Genomic DNA, 26071 nt, shown 5'->3' with positions numbered 1-26071 from the left:
GCCATATACTAAAAAACTTTTCATAAACAGCTGAACGGTTATAAAAGGCCCAGAAAATGCAGCAACTGGGCACAGTCTACAAATCAACCTTTTTTATAGGTTGTCGACAAGCTTATAGCTTCCGTACATTTTGGGTTAAATTTAGACATTGTGTAAATAGAGTTGATGAGTTTTTGTTCATGAAATACGAAGAAGTCACATTAACATAATTCTAGTATGTTTAAAAAATGTTGACGCCACCTGTGAGTGTTTTGTAGTGGGTGGAAGATGCTTCTTTCTCATCACAAAAGCCAATGCAAATACTTATACTTTCTTTACAATGAATAGGCTACTGTGTTTTTAAATTACTTTGAATAGAGAACATGCAATTTTAGGCTACTACAGAAGAGCAGGCAAGGCCTATCCTAACCGTCTAAAAAGTGACAGATGCGTAGATCGTCACACCTGCTCCTAACCATAGTTCAGTTAGCCGTCAACACATTGCTTGCTGAAGAGAAAGCGAGAAACAGATGATAAATAGGTGACTCACCTAAAAAAGTTTTACACAGCTTCATCTTCATCTTTGCTGTGACTTTTCCCCTTGCACACCGCTTCCAAACACATCAACTTTACTTCATACTAAGCAAAGTTGGGTAGAGAAACTTACGAGTCGGGAAGGGGGGTATTATTGGGCAGCTGTCGATTTGAACCAATCAGAGGCCACCGGTCCTTTTATTGTTTCCAAAAACAGCCAATGAGAGCGCCGCACACTCTTAGCGTTCCAAAACAATGCATTTGAATGGGAACACAAAGGGGTCGCGGTATCCCTAGTAAGTCACAAGTGAAATTCAACTTTTTCCCGGCTCTCTCATTGCAACTCCTCAAAGATGCTTGAGCTTTCAAAGTGTCTCTGAAAGGAAGCTTTCATTTCTTAGAATACCTCCCTCAGAATCTTATCAGCAGGTGAAGGGAAGGCATACCCTACCAATTTCCCATAATATGTAATGAAACGAATTATATAATACTGAAGTAGTGTGTACAAATGCACAATCAGATGAATTTAGTCAATACAATTATGTTAGTAGCACTTTATAGAATAGCATGCAATAAAGTGGTTATAACATAGCAATTGTGTGGAAGCAAGTTATAGGCCTAGTATGCCTACTCATAGGCTACTGAAAACTCAGATAGCCTATACCCTTAATTTCAGTGTAATTATGTTCTTCTTTCAGGCTATTACACCACATTTGTTGTGCTATAGTACAGCAACATGCTACAGTAAGGTTGTGTTCTGTCAGAAAGGGATGCCAAACCCCGATCACTGAGTTCTAGTCAAGGCTTGACAGGTCTATCAATCAGTTAGTTACAAATCAATGAAGGACGTTTCTCAGACACATGCTTACCATTTGACACACTGTAGCATGCCTGTCATCTACAAATGCCATCTCTCTCTCTTACTTGCTTCCCATTCTCTTATTGTGTTCAACTCTCTCCACTCACTCACTCACTGTCTGTCTGTCTGTCTGTCTGTCTGTCTGTCTGTCTGTCTGTCTGTCTGTCTGTCTGTCTGTCTGTCTGTCTGTCTGTCTGTCTGTCTGTCTGTCTGTCTGTCTGTCTGTCTGTCTGTCTGTCTGTCTGTCTGTCTGTCTGTCTGTCTGTCTGTCTGTCTGTCTGAATGTCCCTGTGTCTCTGTTAGTCTGGCCCTTCTCCTCTCCCTGTGAATGGTGCTCTGTAACTTTATGGTTCACCATATGTCCTTCTCGTCCTGTGAGTGGAGACTGTGCGCCTCCATAGACCCCTATGACAGATGGCCTGCAGATATTGATGACCGCAGGCTGCAGCCCCCCCACCTTTCTGACAGCGCTTCTGGTTGTCGTAAAGGTATTCTGCAGGCTCAAACTTTTGAGAGTTGAGACGTATGGTTGAGACCTGATTATGATTACCTTGAAATGTACTTTTTTTGATTTGGTGTTTTTCACATGGTTTTCATCAAAATAAACTGTATTTTGTTGTGTTTGCATCAGTAGTTGTTTTTTAAAATCTGATGCTGTATGGGCCTACGGATGGGAGCTGTGAGGAGGCATACTGACGGATGGCCAAGTCTTGCTGCACTGCACACACGCACACACACGTACCCCCTGCCCCTGCACACTAAGAGCCTGATTATAATAACAAAGGCTGCTCACACTTTGGGGAGGAGCCAGCGGGATGATTTCCAGGCCATTGGCTGCTTAATGAGGACTCTGTGTATATGTGTGTGTGTGTGTGTGTCTGCGTGTGTGTGTTTGTGTGTGAATAGTGAAAAAAAGGCTCTTAGCCACAGCTGTCACTCTTCAGTGTAATATCACTCTAGTCTGTCTAAAGTTAGTGTGAAAAGATCGACTGCATCAACATCCCTGGATCATTTCAATAATTATTTGAAGCTCAATTACAAAAAAAGACACATTTCAGTATTTTCAATTAATTTTTTCTGGAATTGTTTGTGTACAGCGATCTATGAAGTGACTCAAAGTTGTAAGACTGAAGTTACAAAAAGGGATAGCTTAAAAAGGTATGGTGTGGTAAACACAAACCGAACTTCAGATAATCATTTCATAAAAATGTTCTATTTGTAAAAATGCATCACACATAAAATACCAAAATATTGAGGACATATTTGGAGTTGTTAGAGAAACGCAATCAAGAGGAGTGTTCACCAATTGGTTTGTGCTCAAAGTTTTAGTACTGTGTGGATAGTATTCTGCCATGCCTTGCCGAATAAGCTCAGCAGATGTCGAAAAGTATAGGTTCACTTGTTTTGGTGGAGTGAATATGACAACGTGCCAATAGTCCTCTTTTTTCATTCATCCCTCAACTTCTCAATAGACCCCCCACCACACCCCTCCCAATAAGACAATTTGCCTTCTACTCTAGATGTTCATGCCACCTGCCCTCATACACCCTCCCTCCCTCCCTCCAACCCAACCCAGCCCCCCCCATAATTAAGCACACTCACTTTCTAGTCTCCAGACTATTTTTGTTTCATCACCTTGCCTCCGGCAATACAGTGGCCACCATTCCCCCTCATTCAAAAAGAAAGCCAGAAAAATATCAAATCTACCTGCAGACTGCTGAAGCCCAGCCAATATGACTGTTAGATTAGACATTTTCAAAGATGAATTAGTACCGGCCCACACTCCGAAGTATCCATGGTAATTTTAATTCCACATTCCTGTCGCCATGGCGCAGAGCCAAAGGACTGGGTGAATTGCCCCCCCCCCTTTCTCATCCAACTAGCCAGGCTGAGTTGGCATCTGTATGCAAATAACCTTCATGGTATATAGATAATGTATGAAGGGTGAGGGGATGTAGGACTCCCCCATACTTATGCACTAAGATATAAATTGTGTGACATTATAAGCAGCTGCTGGCCTGCTTTCTATGGCTGTCATCCAGAGAAGCAAAGCCCCTTGCAATTGCGATTTGTAAAATATTGATTATGAAATTGTTACAAATGAAAAAAAAAACTTAATTAAGTCAATCTGCTTACATTAACACATTGTTAACATCTTTTAAACAGTACTTCAAAACCGGCCACAAGGTTATTAAGCTGTTTCCCCATGCATGTTCCTACATCTGTTTCACACACACATCTAAAATAGACAATACAATAAAGAAAACAATATTGCAGACAATGTTTTCATGTAGCATTATAATGGCTGGAGACATTTTGGTGTTTAGACCTGCACAAATTTAGGAAATGTATTAATGAATGATTTACTTATTTGTTATACAATAATGTATGAAAATGTTTTCTGATGATGACCAACTTTTCACTCTATTCTATGGAGGTCACAGGGAAACAGGACACCTCTCCCAGAGAAGAAGTGTCACGATGGGCAGCCACACCGGTCACTCTTTGACCCCTGACCTCACGGAGGTGCGTGGTAACAGAGGTCGCCACCCCGGAGAGTCTTCTCTTTCTCCTCCAGTGGGAGCAGGTGTTGCAAAAGGGCTGACCTCTTGAAGAGAATGAAAGGGCTGTTTGATTATTTACTGGAGTTGAATGTGCCACACGTGCCTCTCTCCCTAGGGGTGAGGGAGACACTGCCAACATAGACACTGCCAACACTGCAACTCAATTAAACAAACCTAATAATCACATATGGCCTGCTTATCATTTATTATATACTGCATGAACAACAGGCTTAAAAACATATTAGCTTAGTATATATTGAATATATACATGTGCATCTGTTTGAATTTAAAGTATTCATGACAAGGTTTCATGTCAATGCTCTCTGTTACCGCTCACTGACAAACTTCTCACCAGGAAAGAGGGGATAGAAGGTGAAATGTGGATCTCTTCAGGGCCTGACTGTTCTCAACGCAAAATAAAGAAACATGTGCAAAGCAGTGGGTCTACAGAGCCGACCACCTGGAAGTAAACTCATTAAGAGTCCTATAAAAACCTTCTGCCAGCACAGCAAGCCTTGCACCATTTCCCCACCAACAAAATTATAACAACCACTACTACTGCACTGAAAAAAGAAACCTGACACAATAGGAGCCTCTTATTAGTAGAGAACTGCCCAGTCTTAACATATGCTCCTTGGAAGAGAGAGGGAAAGAGGAAGTAGAGAGAAGAGGCTCGGTCCAGGGCATTAAGACAGAAGGACAGGGGGGATACTGCCCAGGACCCTCAGAAGGAAAGGGGAGACGAAGGGAAAACATTTATTCTTTCCTCTCATCTTTCTTCCCTCTTCCAGATCAGTTTCAATCTCATTTCTCTATGACAAAAAATAGAAGTCTGAAGCTTACAGTTGTGAACACTGGTATTGAAATGGTGAATTTACAGTCATCTTTTGTTAACATACTAACAATATTGGTTTTCATTGTTTCTTAGGTTGATGGTGTACAATTGAATAGAATCGGCTATTTCATGCAAAGATATCTCATTATCTGTCATGAAGAGAAAAGTGTGAGTTAAGAAAGAGTGGTTTTTATTTCAATAAGGCAACATTCCATGGTATCAATAGCAGCTAAGGCTGAATTACTTGAAACAAATGCAACATTTTCATTAATACACAATACACAAGAATTATCCATTGCATCGACACAATAAAATCTACATTTAAAATATATAGTTTCTGGAATGACTGTCAGTAGTGGTGTGGGTATGGTACATACAGGTGAAGGTAACATAAGTCTGACAAAAGTGACAGTTCATATCTCACGGGTTGAGCAGCCTTGTCATGTAGGATATTGCGCTGCTTTGCTAGAAATTAGATTCAAAGGTTTGGGTGCTGATGCATGTTTGGGTGCTGATGCATGTTTCAAGCCAGTGTAATTATGTTATTAGAGCAACTGTGTTTTTCACATTTGCACTGTTTACAGCAGGGGCCATGCGTTTTCGCAGTGAGCAAAATCACAAAAACGGCAGTCCAATCCCTGTTCAAAGTGTGACTTGCATCTTAAACCTCTCAACACGTACATAAGGTCTATACAAAAACAGCTTGATCATTTGGAATATAGCATGTGGATTCCGCTTGCATTCAGTATGCAAACACACAGAGAGAGCTCATAGAATGGTGTCCCCTGGTGGACAGTGTTGCCAGTGATTATGAAGAGTCGAAATACGAATGTCTTTCAAGGTAATGCGTTGCACGAGATTTCCTATTCCAAAACATTTTTTAAACATATTGATTCTAAAAGAACGTCATTTTCAGTAGGGGACGAGAGGACGCGGACATTGGCATAGTACAGGACGAGTAGGACACGAATCAGACAAGTGAAAACTATTTCAGGTGAGCTCTGGCTGGCTAGCGAGTTAGCTAGCGTTTCACTTCGTCTGCTTTATAAGTTAGCCAGCAATGTTGGCTGCATGTTAGCGAACAACCCATTAAAGTTTAAAGTTAGCTCGCGGAGGTTGGCGTTTCTTGAACTTTCGTCCAGATATCGAGATTTGGCACAAATACTCTGCAAGCTAGCTAGCTACCGTTCACTCTTGCTGCCTCTGCCTTGTACCATTGTCTCGAGCAACAGGCAAGTTTGCTATTTTTGCCAACCCCGCCTTAAACTAGTAGCCACTGCCATAACATAACATGACAAAACCTCTTTAGAAATTACAATGTTTTAGAGGATTTTACATGTTTTATTTCAACAGTTTGACCCAGCTACTTTTGTAATGGAGTTCGGACATTTACTCAAACATTTTACGTTATTTACAGTGTTGGGGAAACTACTCTGAAAATAGTTTACCAAGCTTGCTACCAATGACTTCACATTGGAAGAAGTTAGCCTTTTAAACCCAAAATCAGAATTAGGCAGGTCTGATGCTGAAAAAGAAAGAACATTATTGCCTACTTCACCCATCTTTTCTTTTTGCAAAACAAGTAGAGTATAGTTAGCTTCACCACTACATGGCAAAATAAACTACTGCAAACACTACCAAGGTTTGAATTTAGTTAAACTACCACCAAGCTACTGAATATTTATTAAATTACCTGTTGAACTACATGTAGTTCACTACTCCCCAATACTGATTATTGACAACACAAAATACCGGTAATACAAATCAAATGAAATCAAATTTGATTGGTCACATACACGTGTTTAGCAGCTCTTATTGTGAGTGTAGCAAAATGCTTGTGCTTCTAGCTCCGACAGTGCAGTAATATCTAACAAGTACTATCTAACAAATTACACAACATATACCCAATATACACACATCTAAGTAGGAATGAATTAAGACTATATACATATATGGACGAGCGATGTCAGAGCGGAACAGACTAAGATACAGTAGAATAGATTAGAAAACAGTATATACATATGAGATGAGTAATGCAAGATATGTAAACATTATTAAGTGACTAATATACCGTAGAAGTATAGAAAACAGTATATACATATGAGATGACTAATGCCAGATATGTAAACATGATTATTTATTTGTTTTTTATTGAACCTTTATTTAACTAGGCAAGTCAGTTAAGAACAAATTCTTATTTACAATGAAGGCCTACCGGGGAACAGTGGGGCAGGGGCAGAACGACAGATTTACCTTGTCAGCTCGGGGATTCAATCCAGCAACCTTTCGGTTACTGGCCCAATACTGGTGGTTGATGTCCTTGATTATCTTTTTGGCCTTCCTGTGACATCGGGTGCTGTAGGCGTCCTGGAGGGCGGGTAGTTTGCCCCGGGAATGCTTTGGGCAGACCGCACAACCCTGATTACAACCTATTGTGGGCCTTTGTACCAAGCTCATAATATATAATAAGTTATACTCAAGAAAACCATGGCATTAATTGAAATTACATTGACAATTGAACAGTAGGACATTTTATGCATCAAGCCTTTTTAACATTGATCACTCACATACAGCTGCATTATTTTCATGTTTCTCCACTCCAGTGAGAGCAAGGCAGTTGAGGCTACACCATGGAGTTCAGCAGGATAGAGTTCTTCCAGGAGCTAGGGGAGAGCTGTGTGCTCCCTACGGCACAGCAGGGAGTGGAACAGGTCTGGCAGCTACTGCTCCTCTGCCTGCTCTGTCGACTCCTCTGTAGGCTGGGTGAGTCCACTTGAACACTTGACCAATAACATTATTTAATGAGGATTTAACAGAGGATGTGCCAAACTTTAGATACAAAGATTGAATCGTGTAATGTATACTTTGCCATGACACCATCCACAGTGTGTTGGACACATGTAATGATGACAGATAAAGCATTCAGTATTACCTTACAGATGTCTAGAAAAGCACCCCAATTTGTACAAAGGCCTTTGGTGGTGCCAGCCTGGTACTTACTGTTTCCTGTCCTCCAGTAGGTCTCTCATCTTCTGTGAAACACTTGGGCTCAGTGTCAGCGGGTCTATATGCCCTCTACCTGTTCTTTGAGCAGTCCATGGTGTGGGTGTTAATGCTCAGTATGCTCTGCTACACGGTCCTGTTCCTCAACCGCCACTCCAGCAGCCGAGGAATCTTCCTCTCTGCCACTATCCTCATCTATCTACTCATGGGGTAATGAATAAAAATGATAACTCCATCTATTGCTAATGCTGCATCATAGGCAATGTTGCTCCACTTAACTGTTTTCTCCTGTTTTTTTTCTCTCTAGAGAGCTGCATATGATTGACACAGTGACCTGGCATAAAATGAGAGGTAAATGTCCTGTACAAATGTGAGTGATTGGATGGCAAGGCAGTATGAGACATATACATGATTTTATAGAGACACGGACATCTTCCTGTTACATTGTATTCGAGACCTTAGTGAAGGAACAACTGTGCATACTTTGCCTATCATCCCCACTTCCTCAGGTTCCCAGATGGTGGTGGCCATGAAGGCCATTTCTCTGGCCTTTGACCTGGACAGAGGCACTGTGCTCGCTGTGCCCAACCCTCTGGAGTTCACAGGCTACATTCTCTTTGTGGGCACTGTCATCTTTGGACCCTGGATTAGCTACTCAAGCTACAAAGAGGCCATTGAGAGCCGTAAACTAGTAAGCCACAGCTGAAGAGATGTGCTACTGTTTTGCAAAAAAATTATGTATTCTCAGTCAACTTGTTAAAAGAAAGCTGAATTGATTCCTGTATAGTATCTGAATTTACATTTGACATATAGGCCTATAACATATTGGTCCAGATTTACTAAGTGTTTGCGCTGGTGCAAAGTTTACACCTCTTTTCACTGCAGTTAGATCCACATACTGTAGCTGCTTTAAGTCAAAATGGCTGCTAAAATCTGTCCTTTTTTAACTTGGCTTCTCTGTCCCCCAGAGTTGGTCCTGGCTCCAGAAGTTTTCAATCAGCTGGGTGAAATGCCAGGTATGCTTGGTGATATCCAACTGCATCGCCCCATACCTCTTCCCTTACTTCATTCCAATCCACGGGAGCAGAGGACTGCGCACGTGAGTGCACGTTTCACTGAACAATTCCTTGGTCATTCCAATGTCAGTCCTATTTTGATATGTGAATGTACACCAACTTTATGTTAGTGAGTTCCATTTATTTCTGTTTCTCTGCTTCCAAGAGGCACATAAGCAAGGTAAGGGCTATTGTGATGAAGAACATCAAACAAAGTTCTTCAGACAAGCTCTGATAGTAGCAATAGTGACCACTTCAATATGGTGTCAGTGCATAAAACTATTCCTGGCATTATTGCTGAATGAAGAAAGGCTATAAACAGTATCTTAGAGCTGTCTTGTCTATTTTCCCTGTGTACAGGTGGCTCCATGCGTATGAGAATGCTGTATCCTTCCACTTCAGTAACTACTTTGTGGGCCACCTCAGCGAAAGTACTACTGTGCTGGCAGGGGCAGGTTTCACTGAAGACAAAGACAATGTCAAATGGGGAGTTCAATTCATACAATCTATGGTTCAATTAGTTGTACACATATTTCATATATTATCAATTTGCCTGTAGATTAAGTTTATAATAGCAGTATTGTGATAGACACTGTAATATCTGTCTAGATAAGATATGTGAAAATAATGTGTGCGTGCATGCATGTGCAAATCCATGAATGCACAAAATGTGTTTTTAGGGATCTGAAAGTGGTTAAGCCTCTGAATGTGGAGTTGCCCAGGTCCATGGTGCTGGTGGTGACCTCCTGGAACATCCCCATGTCTCGCTGGCTCAACATATGTAAGCATCATTACACCTTCAATTTACTATAAACAGATTAGACAGAAATGTTAGAACTATGGGCCCTGTTTAACCATATTTATTTTTTTACATATTAAAATGTCAACTGATTACTGAGTCTTTCCCCCATTTTGTAGATGTTTTCAAAAGTGCTTTGAAACTTGGCACATTTTCTTCCATCATTGTGACTTACACAGCCAGTGCCCTACTACATGTGAGTATGAGTCTACCAACTCAGTGATGTCATCTTACGTGATGATTCAGAAAAGGTCACTCACCATTGCACTTTAATACTGTTTTTTTTGCTTTAGTAAGATTTGATCTGATTTTGAAAATGTCACTGCCTTAACCCTCTGGCTGAGGCCAAAGTGAATAGTTGGTTGATCAGCTTCCGATGTTGTAAAACCAATCTGCCATTTTGTTTTCCCCAGGGCCTCAGCTTCCATCTTGGGGCCGTGCTGCTGTCTCTGGGCTTCATCACCTACGTGGAACATGGTGAAGTTACCGTGCCTATCTGCTTTTCACATTCACATGCTTGCTTGTTTTATGTGAGTTTTGTTTCAAAGGTTATTGTCTTGTCATCCTCTGTCAGTTCTGAGGAAGAGGCTGGCAGCCATCTTTAGTGCCTGTATCCTGTCCAAACAGTGTCCCAACAATTGCCATCATCAGCAGAAGAAGGTACATGCCTGTTGCATCCAGGAATGTTTTACACTCAAGTTTGTATATCATGTTTTGAAGGTGCTTTCCATAAGATAACCTATTGTTAATTGCACATTGAATGGGTCCATGTGGGGTGAGTGAGCTAGCTAGTGCACATTGCGGGGAGGTTTGGGATTCAGAACTCATCCCCAGTGTAGTGACTGATCTGTGCCTCTCTTGTAGGAGCTGTGGGTGTATGGCATCAACCTGGCCTTCAGTGCCATGGCCATCTTCCACCTGACATACCTGGGCTCCCTGTTTGATGCTGAAGTAGACAACTTGGCTGCAGAGGAGGTAAGGCCCACGAATGACCTGCTACTGCTGGCTGGGGCCAAGTTAATGGAGAATATTAGAATTAAACAGTGGTCTATATGAACTGCATGAATGTATTACTTATACACATTTAGTCACCATTGTCCTCCTTCTCAGGGTTATGTGGCCAACCACACCATTCAGAAGTGGTCAGAGTTGAACTGGGCCAGCCACTGGCTGGTGTTCGGCAGCTGGCTCTTCTACCGCCTCATTCAGTAATCTCATTCTGCGAAGGTCTGTACTGAACAGAAGACAAAAGCGTGGTCCAAAAAGAACAGAAGACAAAAGCCTGGTCCAAAAAGAACCCTTAGTTCACAGGTGGGCCATCTTACCTAGCAAGGTCTGGTGTGGGTAAAGACTTAGTGGACACGGAGCAGCGAAGTGTAGAGCCAGGACAATTGTCCCACACCATCATGACTGGAAGAATGCTGCATTGTTTACCAGGGTCTTTCTGTATTTGTTTGTTGTGGTGAACCAGTCACACACAAGTTCATTGCTATGATGCATCACACTGTTGAGATTGAGAACCAGAGGTAGGCTGAAGATTTGTCAGTGGCTTCTGTATAGGCTACTGTTCATCTTCAGGTCTTTTGGAGTTTGATCACACACAATCATTATGAATATTTATGCTTCTGTGTATATCAGTAGCACCTATTAGCCTTCTCACACTGCATTGTTCTTAGCCCCAGGCTAAGACTGGGCCCTGGGCTAGCTTATCCTGTGTTCATACAAGCACTTGTTAACCTGGGGCTAAGGTGCAGTGTGCCTTAAGTGAATGTATTATGTTGGACCATTAATGTTATATAATTAGGCGGGGGGGGGGTGTATGGCCAGTATACCACGGCTAAGGGCTGTTCTTTTGCACGACGCAACATGGAGTGCCTTGATTCAGCCCTTAACCGTGGTACATTGGCCATATACCACAAACCCTGAGTTGTCTTATTGCTATTATAAACTGGTTACCAATGTAATTAGAGCAGTAAAAATAAATGTTTTGTCATACCTGTGGTATACGGTCTGATATACCACAGCTGTCAGCCAATCAGCATTCAGGGCTTGAACCACCCAGTTTATAATACATGATCTCGATGGAGGTACTTTTTTTTCTACTTATGTATCTGTTTTTCTATTAAAGACATTTTATTTCTAGTTCTGTGGCCCTACTTAAACACTAATCAATGAAGGGTTTATTTGGAAATGGGAGTTAAAACACACTCTAGTAGTTACATTATTTATTCAACAAGGTGAAGGATTGTACTGTATTTTTCAGCAATTTATAGAATTTAAAATGCCAGATCAAAACCATGATTAGTACATCAAGTATACTGAACAAAAATGTATTTGTTTGTCAGACCAGTAGACATTGAAAATTGGTCTTCTCACGAAAACGTAGAGTCCGAACGGTTTAGCCGACTAACTAATATGACCACTATATGAAAAGATGAGACTCACGAACACGATGGTGTACTCCGTTTTTCTCTACGACCCCCACAACCCCATGGGACTGGTCTAAAATCAGTACCACCGATGTACCAATGTCTGTCTGTAGCATCTGAACAGTTTGGGCTCCAAACTAATATAACCCACAGGAGGTTGGTGGAACCTTCATTGAGGAGAGCGGGCTTGTGGTAATGGCTGGAGTGGAATCAGTGGAATGGTATCAAATGCATCAAACAAATGGTTTCCAGGTGTTTGATGCCATTCCATTTTCTACGTTCCGACCGTTATTATGAGCCGTTCTTCCCTCAGCAGCCTCTGATATGACCCCATATTGGAAAGGGGAGACTTACGAACACGTTGGTATTTCTGCTTTGCTCTACAACCCCCACAACAACGACAGGACTCGACTGAAGGTAACCCTGTACCAAATTTTTTTTAAATATGGAAGTATGGAGGTAGTTTTGTACCAACAAAAAAAACGGGTTAAATATGTGTCCAGAAAAGTCAAATATTTCCTGAGCGTTCTTATACTGTATCTCCTAGAGACACTTATTCTTTAATGTTTTTTGATTTAAAAAAATATATACTTTTCCATTTATGAATGTGTTATTCAACGCATTTCTATGGGTTATAGTAGTAAAGCCCAAATGCAATATTTTATCAAATAATTTAAAACAATCCTAAAATTCTAAGTGTGCTAAATTCTAAGTGATACATGGTATGACAACTTTAAAACAATTTGTTACGTTAGTTTCACAACCGTGCTTGTTTAGAGCTCCCTCATAATCGGTTCAGAGACAACACAAGTTGACACATTCCAGAGTGGACTTGGCTCCCCATCTGTCGGCTTACCTTGGTTTAGTCAATCATTAACCACTGCTATCAGGAAAGCATCGTTCAGACGACAGGACGCCATCTCAACACGGAACTGACAAGACACTCGTCAAGTGTCTGTCCTCTGAGAATAGAAAAACAAAGTCTCGTCCTTTATTACATCAGTCTTTCTATACGAGGTCAGTTAGTTCAAAAGTAATTGTCCCTCCCTAAATTTGAGACCTACTCTAAATTTTGTCCTATTCATAATACATCTAGGGTTTGTGGTGTTAGTGGGAACTGTGCTCTCTGAGAGGATGAGGAGAGGAGTTAACTGCAGCTGGTTAGGAGCAGAGATCCCGCTGTCCTGGGAGTTCTTCAGTGGTAAGACCAGCATTTATGTATTCACATAAACTGTATGGGCTATGTTTTTGACTGGCCAGAGATTTTACAGTCATTGGATCGGATACATATCAGGTTCTGTGTGATAAAGGTCTGTGCTTGAATACACCAACATTTTCTTTCTATGCTAAAAACGGCACAATGCTTTGTCTATGTGCAATATTGGTGTTTGCCGTCTTAGATTCTGAGTGATGCTAACTGAGCCATTCTCTGCTACACCAACCCTGCTAATGTTTTGGGGCATTTCCGCCTGAGACTTACCTCACACCAGTGTGTCACCAGTGTTTATGATAATGTTAGCTCTAGTGTTGTTTTCTGGGAACTGTATGTGTTGTATATGATTTGTCCCACCACAAGTCCTTGTGTTGTGCGTTTGTACCCAGTGATCAAGGATGAGCTATGGCTGTTTCTCATTCCTGCTGGGTTCGCTGTGATCATGCTGGCCCTGTTCCTAGAAGAGGTGGGCTTCTTCCTGCGTCACGTGCCCTACTCCAGACGCCGGCACCTCTACCTGTGGATACTGGGCATGTACCCGGTAAAGGGACCTCTCATTTTTGCCACACATTTCAATTGTTTCGGATAAGTATTTGTACATTGTGTCATTGTTGCCTAACTACACTCATTCTCTTTCGATCAGGTCTTTGGCTTAACCTCAATCATTGCGCTGTACGTTCCTCGCTCCTCCTCACTATGTAGCTTCATAGCTTCTCTGTAAGTATCGAGTACAACCTCTTTCTGACCATCACTTTGTTTTGTGTACTAATTTACATTGTTCACGTCATTCTGGGCTAAAACTTCCATCAGTAAAACTCTCTCTCCATTTGTCGTTCTCGCTCTGAAGGTACCACTCCATTACTTTGCTAAAGTTTATGGGGCTCATCACAGACTTCTTTGGGGGTAAGGCCCGCATGCTGGAGATCTTAGCTGGAGAGCAGGTGTCTCCAGATCCGTTCCCATGTTGCTGCTGCTGTTGCCTCCCTATGATAGCCATCAACAGGTACTTTATAACTGGGTGTCCTCCTCATTGTGCGCATCCATATCGTGATAATGATAGATTCATAAGATGTGGCCACATCGCAATAATGATAGATAAACAATATTGCTGTAATGGCCCCATATCGCAATATTGATAAATGCACAATATATCACCATAATCTCCCATGTTGCGATAATGATAAATGCACATATATTGCCGTAATCACCTTGCTCACTACCTCTCCCTCCATAGGACCAGCCTGGGATGGATGATGGCTGCTGTGCTGCAACTGTCTGTGGTCAGAACCATCCTGTTCTTTGTCACTCTGGTCCTCTGGACAGATGAGCAGTATGACTATGGAGATGTGAGTGGAATGCATATATCGCAAGACATATTTGCATTGTAACCAATTTATTTTTGTCCTTAATTTAACCAAATGAGTCCCTGGTTAATAAGTCAATTAGTTCATTTTATATATATATATATATATATATATATATATATATATAAAAAAATTTTTTTTTTTTTTTAATTACCATATCCATGCAATTTTTCACAGGTGGATTATGCCAATCCCAATATGTACATGAATGTCATCATAGGCGTGTCTACCTTCTTGTCCTTCTATGGCCACCTGCTGTTTTACAAGGCCACCAAAAAGGCCTTGCCTGGCTATGGGCTGAGGGCCAAATTTGTCTGTATCATTGTAGTGTTGGTGCTGTGTGGCCTTCAGAGTGGAATCCTGGAGACCATGGGGGCCCTGGAGGTGGTGCCCTGCACCCCTCCCTTCTCTGTCCTCATGCGTTCCCAGCGTAAGTGCACTGCGATGGAAGTCCTCCCCCATACATCTCCCTCTCAACATCATCTCCATGTCAATATTGTAACAGTGGAGATACATGTTTATTATGAAATTATCAATGTGACATTGGTGGTAACTTTTTCTATTTTATTATCTTCCTCTCTCAGTAATTTACCACTACTCTGTGATTGTGGAGATGTTCTGCATATGCCTCTTTGCCCGCCACACTTTCCGTAAAGTGGAGCCTAGTCTAGAGGAGGGCTTTGGGCTGGAGGAGAGGTCCCCCAGAGGCATGCTGATGGAGCAGGCGGTTCAGACTGAAGACGTGGTGCCACTCAGGGAGAACCCATGGCCTTGCTGGGAAGGCGCCGGAGTCTCCAATCCCGACTGTATTAGGGACAGCAGTGAGGACAGCCTCTGTAAAGTCGAACACGCCCCTTTGGATTGCTTCCCTTTCCCTCTTCAACCGAGACGTCAAGAGACGGTGAGGCCAGAAAACGTAACTGATGAAAGTGGCACTTTGGAGTTGCCCAAACTGACTGTCACTGCTGACATCAATGTTGTAGAGTGTAGAAATGTTACTGTTGTATGACAACATGGAATGTACTGTCCTGGAATCTCCTGGTGGGAAGACAACATAGGGGTCACCTCCAGAAAATGGAAGAAACACACCATACCGCTTGAGGTACTACCTTAACCAGTTTGTTCCTTTTTGCGTATATTGACTGAGACTCTGGCTCAATGCATTCTATCTATTCCTTAGCTGAATGAAGATGGTAGCTACTGGTGTGATAGGCTGTTTTTTCCTACCCAGATTTTTTCCCTACTTTTTATACTCTACATTTTGTTTTGCAATGTTATCTCAAAAAGCCAATAAACTCATTTTTAAAACGCCTGTTGCACAAATATTGCATATTTATTCATCGGTCTCTGCGTCTCTAATGCCGTCTCTCAAAACGTACAAAAAATCTTTGGGGTTTGATATGAATTTGATTACCTTCATGGGTTAATGTAATGTTCAATTCAAAGTAAGCACTAATATAATCTGTTCTCATAACTGCCCCATGGGGTAGATGATATTGGCTCCCTATGAGCTTCTCACACCACATACATAGTAGGCCTCTGGCCTAACCTTCCCTCTGAAGTGCCTTGATACCAAAGATACACTATATATACAAAAGTATGTGGACACACCTTCAAATGAGTGGATTCGGCTATTTCAGCCACACCAGTTGCTGACAGGTGTATAAAATCGAGCACACAGCCATGCAATTAACATAAACAAACATTGGCAGTAGAATGGCCTACTGAAGAGCTCAGTAACTTTCAATATGGCACCTCATAGGATGCTACTTTTCCAACAAGTCAGTTCATCAAATTTCTGCCCTGCTAGAACTGCTCCAGTCAACTGTACTGGACCGCCAAGTGCTGAAGCGCATATCTCGTAAAAATCGTCTGTTTTCGGTTGCAACACTCACTACCCAGTTACAAACTGCCTTTGGAAGCAACGTCAGCACAATAACTGTTGGGAACTTCATGAAATAGGTTTCCATGGCTGAGCAGCTGCACACAAGCCTAAGATCCCCATGCTGAATGCCAAGCGTCGGCTGGAGTGGTGTAAAGCTCGCCGCCATTGGACAATAGAGCAGTGGAAACGCATTCTCTGGAGTGATGAATCACGCTTCACCATCTGGCAGTCCGACGGATGAATCTGGGTTTGGCGGATTCCAGGAGAACGCTACCTGCCCCAATGCATAGTGCCAACTGTAAAGTTTGGAATAATGGTCTGGGGCTGTTTTTCATGGTTCGGGCTTAGTTCCATTGAATGGAAATCTTAACGCTACAGTATACAATGACATTCTAGCTGATTTTGTGCTTCCAACTTTGTGGCAACAGTTTGGGGAAGGCCCTTTCCTGTTTCAGCATGACAATGCCCCCAGGAACAAAGTGAGTTCCATGCATAAATTGTTTGTCGAGATCTGTGTGGAAGAACTTGACTGGCCTGCACAGAGCCCTGACCTCAACAGCATCGAACACCTTTGGGATGAATTGGAACGCCAACTGCGAGCCAGGCCTAATCGCCCAACATCAGTGCCCGAGCTCACTAATGCTCTTGTGGCTGAATGGAAGCAAGTCCCCGCAGCAATGTTCCAGCATCTTAGTGGAAAGCCTTCACAGAAGAGTGGAAGCTGTTATAGCAGCAAAGGGGGGGGACCAACTCCATATTAATGCCCATGATTTTGGAATGAGATGTTCGAAGGGCAGGTATCCACATACTTTTGGCCATGTAGTGTACTGTAGGTCTCATATTGTCAAATATAATGTCAAACAAATATGAAGTAGTTTACGCTGGCTACTCCCCCAGGCATGTAGTAAGAGCCACGTTTTGAAACAATGTGTCTACTGTGACCTCTTAGTGATACACATTTTTTCAATGGTTTAATTAATAAATAAGAATATACATGTATTTTTCCCCCCAATATTATCTGAACATTAGAATGAGAATATCCATATTCTTCTCTTTCCATACCTTGCTGACCTTGCAAAAATACTTACATCCTTACAAAGCTTCGCATGCAGCAACAGTTTTTTGCTGCTCCAATAGAAATACAGCTACAATATGCTCCATCCAATCAACAGCATGAAACAGCTGCTTCCTCGAAAGTCTTTACCCCAATCGAAGGATTGTTCCATTTTGGCGGTGCGGAAAACATGGCGGAAGATTTGAACGGTAAGGAGGGTGGGAAGTTAATACGTGTATATTTGTTGTGGTTTGAGGTTATTGTGGCTGTTTGAACTGATCAAATGTTACACTTAATTCTGTGACCTTTAATACACGCTTGTCATGGAATATTTAGCATTGATAAAGCAATAACAATGACATTGAGTAAGCAGCTCTATCTGCGCACTTCGATTAAAAAATAAATTGTAGCGGATAACGTTTTAATTAAAAGCTAAACGAATGCATACGGATATCGAATAACTAGTAACTAAATGATCGTAAGCTGCATGGCACTATAAAGCGTAAATTCGAGGAAAATCGGACCTGTTTTCAGACAGCCATAGCTACTTGCAAACAACGGAGAACTTCATAACGCGCCAAAACACAGACCTCGTTGAGGAGCTAGTTAGCTAGAAATGTCTGGCAGTGTCTGCAAGCTGTCTTGCAAGCGTTTCACATAACCCGTTAGCCTGCACAATTCCAAATTAAAACAAATAAGTATATGTTTAAGCTGAGTATATTTAATTGTCTCGTTCATTTGTTGCCTTCTAAACCCAACTCAGTTGGCAACTATTAGCTAACGTAGCTAGCTAAACATGGTGGCTACAATTACAACATTGCAGGTTGCAGCGTATCCTGCAAGCTGTCTTTGGACGACCTGCAGGCTGTCTGCCGCCGGGAAAGGCTCCACTGTAAAGAACTACAGGTGAACAAGCATAACATCGATGACTATGAGGTTGAGTACCTCTGTGACTACAAGAAGTCTAAGGTGAGTGAATTAATTCACAATGGGACTATGAAGGCTGGGACAAGTCCTCCGTAGAGTTATCTCGAGCATTGCAACTGTCAGTTGGTGTGGTTCCTTTAACTTTTGGTTTCATATGGATACTGAGACAGCAGTTACAGCACGCAATGACTACATCAAGCTTGTAACTCGACAAATTTATGTGGTGCATTTTCAGTTTGTTTTGGTTTCAGATTATTTTGTACTCAATAGAAATGAAGGGTAAACAATGTAGTGCCATTTTGGAGTACAGGCAATCCGGAATGAATTGTGAATAATGAGTGAGAAAGTTAGAGGCACGAAGGTCATAACCCCAAGACATGCTAACCTCTCACAATTACCAATAACAGGACAGGTTAGCATCTTTTGGGGGGGGGGGGTTGTGTATGATATTTATCCCTCTAACTTTCTCACTCATGAATAACTATTCATTAATGTAGAAGTGTTTTGAAACATACTCTATTCATATTTACAATAAAAGTGGCTCCAAAATTACTATTAAAGCTGACAGTCTGCACTTTAACCTCATAGGCATTGTATCATTTAAAAATCAAAGTGCTGGAGTACAGAGCCAAAACAACAAGAAAAAATGTGTCGCTGTCCCAATACTTTTGGACCACACTGTAAAATGTACCACGTTTAATATCATTATTTTGTGGCTTAATATGCAATCCAAGTCATGTGTCCTCTTGTCATCTATCAGGAGCAGGAGTTGTACCTGGTCAAATGGAAGGGCTTCCCTGAGTCGGCCAACACTTGGGAGCCCCGCAAAAATCTCAAGTGCAAGAAGCTGATGACTCAGTTCCATGAGGACATGGAGCGTGAGCTGAGGCGGCAAAAGAGACGGACCACCTGTCCCAAGCGGCTGGACAAGGACGTAGCCTGGATCCTGGTGCAGAAAGCCAAACTCCGCCAGAGGCTCCAGCGCTGGGAGGCCGACTTGAACAAGACGCGCAACCATCCAGGCCGCATCTTTGTCCTGAACGAGGTGGACCTGGACGGCCCGCCCAGGGACTTCACCTACATCAACACCTATAAGGTGGGCGAGGGCATCGTGCTCAATGAGATGGCCGTTGGCTGTGAGTGTAAGGACTGCTTCAGTGATCCGGTCGGAGGCTGCTGCCCCGGAGCCTCCCTCCACCGCCTGGCCTACACTGACAAGGGCCAGGTGCGAGTGCGTGCCGGGGAACCCATCTACGAGTGTAACACCCGCTGCAGCTGCGGTTCTGACTGCCCCAACCGAGTGGTCCAGAAGGGCATTCCATTCGACCTGTGCATCTTCAAGACTGGGAACGGCCGAGGCTGGGGCGTGCGCGCACTACAGCACATAAAAAAGAACACCTTTGTCATGGAGTACGTTGGAGAGGTAAATAGTATAAAGTATTGGCCAATACTTTAGGTAAAATGTATTGACCTATGTTAACTGCATTTACCAGAATGAGCTATTCTGTCATGAAAATGTATAAATTGGATTGGAGGAATGGACAAAGAACATTAGACAAACGTTGTGCTAGTGCTGTGTTTCTATTACGGGTGTTTGTGAACAGTTTCTGAAGTGTGTGCATCTGTTTGTCAAGATCATCACATCGGACGAGGCGGAGAAGAGAGGACACCTGTACGACCGGCAGGGCGCCACCTACCTGTTTGACCTGGACTACGTGGAGGACGTTTATACAGTGGACGCTGCTCACCATGGCAACATCTCCCACTTTGTCAACCACAGTGTGAGTGGCATATTATCATATATGTTCACCTTTCAAACCCTGAGGCATACCTGCAGAGGAGCCAAAGCACCATGTCGTACCTTTTTGGTAGTAGTATATTTTAGTATTCTAGGTGCAAATGAAAGCAGTCACATCGTAGACACTGCAGAATGGAAGCGGTTCAACCCATGGATGTTATAGTGTTGCACTGTAATATGCTTCCTCAAACACCATGAAGTGCAGCAAATTTGTCTATTATAGAGCATGTTTTCTCAAAGTTGTATGAACATCTGAATAGAATTGTGTTTATGAATGTATTATAAGCAGTAGGCTATTCTGAAATAAAGCATTAATTGCTGTAATGTGACCTTAAAGTATGGACCTTTTCAGTTGTCTCTTCTCTGTTTTGCAGTGCAACCCCAACCTGCAAGTATACAATGTGTTTATAGACAACCTGGATGAGAGGCTCCCGAGGATAGCTTTATTTTCAACACGCCCCATCAGGGCAGGAGAAGAGCTCACTTTTGACTACAAGATGCAAAGTAAGTGTGAAGTTTTACTGCCTGACATGTAGGGCTGTGACGATACTAGGAAAAATATATTTTTTACATTTCAAAAATGTAAACACAAAGCAGACCAATTGCTTTGGTCCTTTAAAACCTGCTATATGTCAAATATATAGTGTATTATAGTGTATTATATATTGTATTATATAGTGTATTATAAAATAAATACATGGGATTCTGGATGACAACCATAATGATGTTTGTTTCCAACATTATGGCTGTTTTCCTATAGAAGGTAAATCTGCTTCGTGTTTTGTTTACTTGCCACGATACTAATGAGTATCACGATTCTGGTTTCGTCCCGGCTCTACTAGCATGACCTCAACATGACAGTTTACACATTAAAGGTACAGCTACTGTTACTAATATCAACCGAAAGCAACAATTCACTTGATTTTCCAACAGTTGATCACCGTGTGGGTGATTCTTTTGAGCAGCAAGCCCACAGCACGATAGGTAGTGAATTTATCAACATCCAATACAGCCTCTGCTGGAAGCTATCGTGAGCCTCTATTGGTAATCGTGACGCAATATCGCTGGAGATTTGCATAGAGTTCAGCTTTCTCAATTGTTTTGCATCGCTCTCTTCGCTTTGCACATTTCACCTGGCTCATTGAAAATGAATAGGCTCTGTCATTTTGTCATCACCCATCACTGCTAGTGTGCATTGCAGGTAACTTGCTAGCTACTTTCACTAACTATAAAGGTGGGAGTGGGCACCAAATGTGTCATATTACCTAAACTCAGTCCTTTCAGGGCTAGGTAGGAGAGTGCAATTGAGAAAACCCTTTTTTGTTGTACTACAGTAACACATTAATTACATTGAGTTATACAATTTCAATGAACACTGGACATTTCAACATTAAACTTTATTTAGCTTTTCAGTCTGGAGTGTGTTTGATGCTTGGGCAAAACAATTTTCATATTTGGCTTGTTAAGCAGTTTGACAATTATGTGGTGCAGGTGAGCTAACCATAACGCATATATCTCAGATGTGCTGTCTTGGCTGAATTTGACTCTTGACATTGTCATTGCAGTTGATCCAGTCGATGCGGAGAGCACAAGGATGGACTCAAATTTCAGTTTAGCGGGACTCCCAAGCTCTCCCAAAAAGCGGATTCGGGTGGAGTGCCGGTGTGGATCTGACACATGTCGGAAGTATCTCTTCTGATATGGATTGTAAACGGAACATCAAAGCTTGAACAGACACTGTGTAATATTTCGGGGAGTTATAAAAATTGTACGGCTTTATTTGTATTTGTCAACTTTTTTTTAATTTTATTTTTTTTACTTTCATCAACTTTTAAGCCTCGTTGGTGCGTTGGGTGATTTCAAAAGTGATATGATGCATTTTTGTAATATTATTCTTTTTTTTAAACTTCATTTTAAATGTCCCCAAATGTATCTAGTATGTTGGTAAACCATTTTAGTAAAACAATGACCTAAATGAACCCGCTTAAACATACATTTTACACATCTGGATTTTAGAATTTCTTCAGCGCTTACATATCTGTTGTGCACTTGTCAGTCTACATTTTGTCATTGTTTGAGAATTCAAAATCTCAACGTATAAATTCAGTGGAACATAGTCATTGCAAATTCTATGGTGCCCAGTCATTTTCACTATCAGTTCTTCCTGTCTCAAGTTTATTGAGCTTCAAGCCTCGTTGTTGGAAAGAAACATTATAAGGTGTAAAAGGTGTGCTTTTATACTGATATGCTTTCAATGACTTGAGAAAATGATTAAGTTGCAATTCTTCCCCACTTCTTGTAGATAGTGCTGTATTTTGTCCTGAAATAATGTTTTGAATTTTGTGTACCTCCAAACTGTCCTAGTGCTTTTTTTGTTTTTGAATTGGCCTACTTTTTCTTAAATGTGAATGAATCCCCCCTGACACCGTTTTGTTGTCCTTCAATTGGTTGTTTGTGAGCTGCAGTATAATTTCACAACAAGCCACACCATGAAACAGCTCTTCATGGTTTAACCTATTTGTGAATCAGATGAGAAATGTCCTTTGTGTGGAAGTCAATATTATTGTTCATGTAGTAATGTGATGGCCAAACAAAGCTGTTCCTTTTTTATTTTATTTTTTCCTTAGTCATTTATATTTAACTTTTTTTTAAATTCACGTTCATTTGTATCAAAAATATTTTTTAAGGTTTACAGCCAGCAAAAAACATTGTAAATAAAAGTTTTAATCTGATTTATTCTTCTGGAAAATATTTTGAGTGATGCAGCACTAAAAGTGTAATGTAAATGTAGCTGAATCAAAATGTAACGTTTACAATTCATTTGAGTACAACCTCCACACCACTAGATGGTGCAGCTGCATTCCTATGACTTCACATCAAATCCCCCAATAATATGGTGCTGCTGTAGCTACAGTGAGTGTACAAAACATTTAAGAACAACTTACTTATATTGAGTCCCCCTCTTGTCCTCAGAACAGCCTCAATTTGTCAGGGTATGTACTCCAAAAGGTGTCGAAAGCATTCCACAGGGATGCTTCCCACAGTTGTCAAGTTGGCTGGATGTCCTTCGAGTGGTGGACCATTCTTGATAAACACGGGAAACTGTTCAGTGTGAAACCTAGCAGTGTTACAGTTCTTGACACAAACCGGTGTGCCTGGCACCTACTACCATACTCTGTTCAAAGGTACTTAAATATTTTGTGTTACCCATTCACCCTTTAAGTGGCACACACAATCCATGCCTCAATTGTCTCGTGGCTTAAATCCTTCTTTAACCTGTATGTTCCCCTTCATCTACAGTGATTGAAGTGGATTTAACAAGTGACATCAATAAAGGATAGCTTTCACCTGGTCAGAATGTAGATATTTTAGGTTTTTAAACTCAACATCAAGCAATGGTGTTCTCATTTTTATTTTTTATTTTTACATATCTAAAAACCTGTAGAATGATTTCTATACTGGTGATACCCAATAACTGAAACTGTGTACTTTCCTTTTATAGTTGTCCTGACATTAAGTATTAGCAAAAATATGACATGTCTGGGTCGACAGTAATTTTGTTCTATCAACATTTTGACAGCAATACCTGTATCTTCCATCCGTCTTTCAGTGAAGAGTAGTGCTTGTCCCTCTATGTATGTCTCACACACAACATACTCCCTCTCTGTCCCTCCACTGCCTGTTCTCACCTCCCACTCTATCAGATGAAATCACTAGGCCACAGCTCCCTCTGCTCTTGGCTCAAGGATATGTACTGGAGCTCTTTTTAGTCAAGGATGTATAGGCAGTAACTGGCATTAGTGAGCACAGCACAGGGCCTTTTCCCTTCCCCTCTCAACGTAGAGGAATTTTCCCTTTCCCTCTCAATATAGAGGAACTGCACGTGTAAAAAATGGTTTCAATGGTTTAAGAAGACACACTGGTTGCATCAGGTTTTTGAATGAACCTCATTGGTTTTAGCACATTCAATTCTGTGTCAGGAACAGGCTGAGGGTGAAAAATACTCGAATAAGCATTTGCAGGACTGACATTTTTCAAAATGCAACGAGGCTGCTCCCTGTTAGCTATCATGGACTATCATATCTCAGTCCTCAGAATCTTCTGGTCAGGCAGTGGCTCTGGTTAGCATTAGCTTTACTTAGGAATTCAGATATCTGCAGCAGAACCTGGGGCAGCAGGATACCCATGGGGGGCTGCATTAGGCTAGGTGTCTGCTGGGTGAGAGGGCATGCCTGGGACCCTTATTGAATTGGCTGGATTTATGGAGGATCAGAGATGGAAATGGAGAATAAACCAAAGCACCCAGATTGCCCCTGTCTGGAACAGGCATGTGCAAGAACAGGGATTTGATTATATGAATGGACTGACTAGAGAGTTGTTTTCAGGTTGCTCATCAACAATGATGAGCAACCTGTATGAGGATACAGTATATGACAAATATTAATTCTCTAAAGAACCATTAGAAATATCTAGATTTGTTTAATACTTTGGTCATATTGAAGAAAATATATACATTATTTTAACCTTTATTTAACTAGGGAAGTCAGTTAAGAACAAATTCTTATTTACAATGATGGCCTACCCCGGCCAAACCTGGACGACGCTGGGCCAATTGTGTGCCGCCCTATGGGACTCCCAATCATAGCCAGATGTGATGCAGCCTGGATTTAAACCAGGGACTGTAGTGAGTCCTCTTGCACTGAGATGCAGTGCCTTAGACCGCTGCGCCACTATGTACAGGTATGTCTATTTAATTTCAAGCATGTGGGATAGCATCAGTTGTAAGTTAATTTGAGGGGAAGCTTCCCAAGTTTGATGCCAAAAGTAGGTATAAAGGAAAGATGACATCAACAGTTGAAACATAGTTTATAATATTATGGATCTGTGAACTGATCATGAGCTTCTTTCTACCCACAAATGCTGATCATCTAAAAGACAGATTAAATGACAAAATGTATGCTAATCTGGGGCTTTGTAAACTCTTGACAACTTGGTGACCTTAAATATGGATAACAAGGCATGGAAAAGGAAGACTGTATGAACCCTGTGAACTCATACTTTTGTTGCGGGGTTATGTCCTCTTTCTGTTGCGTGGGCTAAAAAACATGAGTGCAATACACAAAATAAGTGTTAGCATTAATATCCCAGATGAGGAGCAACATACTCTAGCTGAGAATGTTTTATGCCCTGAATCAATATTCAAATGAATGTGACGTTAGTCTTGACGACTGGTTGTAAATTTGGGTGTCTTGTCTTTGAATTCAAGGCATAGAATAAAATGTTGTACTTGCTCCTTACTTTTACATCTTGTGTCCATATCTGCACATAAGGAATGTGTTACATTTAGTAATTGCAATCTGTCAATAGTTTCAAAGGAAATTTATTTTTCATTACAAAAACCAACAACAAAAATCCTAAATGGCCAGAGACATGCTTAACAGCTCAACCATTTTCTTTTTAAATAATACAAGAAAGAAATGGAAATCACACACTCTGACTTGCTGCTTCCATAATATTTAGGGGTTTAAAGACATTTATATAGGTATCCTTCAAACCTCCTCTTGTATTTCATGTTTGATATTCATCTGCAGATTGTTCTGTGAGTTTTGACATGTTGGGGTCCAGTTTAAAGGGTAAAGTTCAAAAAAAGTGTTTAAGTTCTGAAATTCAGGATTTGGTCTACTTTCCAGAGACTATTCTTATGATTCTGTATTTTCATAGATTTCATGTATAATAACACTGTGGATGCACACATGTGAAATTTCTTATTTTA

General features: G+C 41.3%; 3 protein-coding genes across 5 annotated transcripts; all 3 read left to right on the top strand.

Annotated features, from left to right (window-relative positions):
- The first annotated feature begins 5479 nt into the window (after positions 1–5479).
- LOC112222061 (protein-serine O-palmitoleoyltransferase porcupine) lies at positions 5480–11770 on the top strand. 3 transcript variants are annotated; one of them, XM_024384630.2, is made up of 14 exons: positions 5480–5612; positions 5688–5765; positions 7375–7534; positions 7792–7984; positions 8082–8125; positions 8284–8465; positions 8743–8873; positions 9190–9315; positions 9510–9610; positions 9748–9824; positions 10042–10105; positions 10203–10288; positions 10493–10603; positions 10739–11770. In XM_024384630.2, the coding sequence occupies exons 3-14, from the start codon at positions 7402–7404 to the stop codon at positions 10838–10840; spliced, it is 1350 nt and encodes a 449-aa protein (XP_024240398.1). In that variant the 5' UTR covers positions 5480–5612; positions 5688–5765; positions 7375–7401; the 3' UTR covers positions 10841–11770. The 3 variants fall into 3 exon arrangements, with proteins under 3 accessions (XP_024240398.1, XP_024240396.1, XP_024240397.1); XM_024384628.2 differs by having other exon boundaries at positions 7789–7984; XM_024384629.2 differs by having other exon boundaries at positions 5507–5612; positions 5691–5765; positions 7789–7984.
- Positions 11771–12362: 592 nt separating this feature from the next.
- si:dkey-16n15.6 (organic solute transporter subunit alpha) lies at positions 12363–15940 on the top strand. The gene is made up of 8 exons (XM_024383588.2): positions 12363–12474; positions 13154–13258; positions 13660–13811; positions 13914–13987; positions 14118–14273; positions 14505–14616; positions 14812–15064; positions 15219–15940. Exons 2-8 carry the CDS (start codon positions 13192–13194, stop codon positions 15641–15643), a joined length of 1239 nt encoding a protein of 412 aa, XP_024239356.1. The 5' UTR covers positions 12363–12474; positions 13154–13191; the 3' UTR covers positions 15644–15940.
- Positions 15941–17704: 1764 nt separating this feature from the next.
- Positions 17705–23030, top strand: LOC112222060 (histone-lysine N-methyltransferase SUV39H1). The gene is made up of 6 exons (XM_024384627.1): positions 17705–17782; positions 18397–18542; positions 19261–19923; positions 20135–20281; positions 20673–20802; positions 21864–23030. The coding sequence occupies exons 1-6, from the start codon at positions 17764–17766 to the stop codon at positions 21995–21997; spliced, it is 1239 nt and encodes a 412-aa protein (XP_024240395.1). The 5' UTR covers positions 17705–17763; the 3' UTR covers positions 21998–23030.
- The last annotated feature ends 3041 nt before the right edge of the window (positions 23031–26071 follow it).

Source organism: Oncorhynchus tshawytscha, linkage group LG22, assembly GCF_018296145.1.
Source record: "Oncorhynchus tshawytscha isolate Ot180627B linkage group LG22, Otsh_v2.0, whole genome shotgun sequence".
In the NCBI taxonomy this organism is placed as follows: domain Eukaryota; kingdom Metazoa; phylum Chordata; class Actinopteri; order Salmoniformes; family Salmonidae; genus Oncorhynchus; species Oncorhynchus tshawytscha.
The sequence above is the reverse complement of the archived record's forward strand: the minus strand, read 5'-3'. Positions and strand labels throughout refer to the sequence as shown.

Bases quoted from the DNA above. Each gene is read 5' to 3' on its own strand.
- LOC112222061 (XM_024384628.2), top strand. From the start codon at position 7,402: ATGGAGTTCAGCAGGATAGAGTTCTTCCAGGAGCTAGGGGAGAGCTGT. The intron at 9,825-10,041 runs GTGAGTATGAGT...TGTTTTCCCCAG, and splicing joins CAGCCAGTGCCCTACTACAT to GGCCTCAGCTTCCATCTTGG. The intron at 10,106-10,202 runs GTGAAGTTACCG...ATCCTCTGTCAG, and splicing joins CATCACCTACGTGGAACATG to TTCTGAGGAAGAGGCTGGCA.
- si:dkey-16n15.6 (XM_024383588.2), top strand. From the start codon at position 13,192: ATGAGGAGAGGAGTTAACTGCAGCTGGTTAGGAGCAGAGATCCCGCTG. The intron at 13,988-14,117 runs GTAAGTATCGAG...CTCGCTCTGAAG, and splicing joins TGTAGCTTCATAGCTTCTCT to GTACCACTCCATTACTTTGC. The intron at 14,274-14,504 runs GTACTTTATAAC...CTCCCTCCATAG, and splicing joins CCTATGATAGCCATCAACAG to GACCAGCCTGGGATGGATGA.
- LOC112222060 (XM_024384627.1), top strand. The intron at 19,924-20,134 runs GTAAATAGTATA...CTGTTTGTCAAG, and splicing joins TCATGGAGTACGTTGGAGAG to ATCATCACATCGGACGAGGC. The intron at 20,282-20,672 runs GTGAGTGGCATA...TCTGTTTTGCAG, and splicing joins CCCACTTTGTCAACCACAGT to TGCAACCCCAACCTGCAAGT.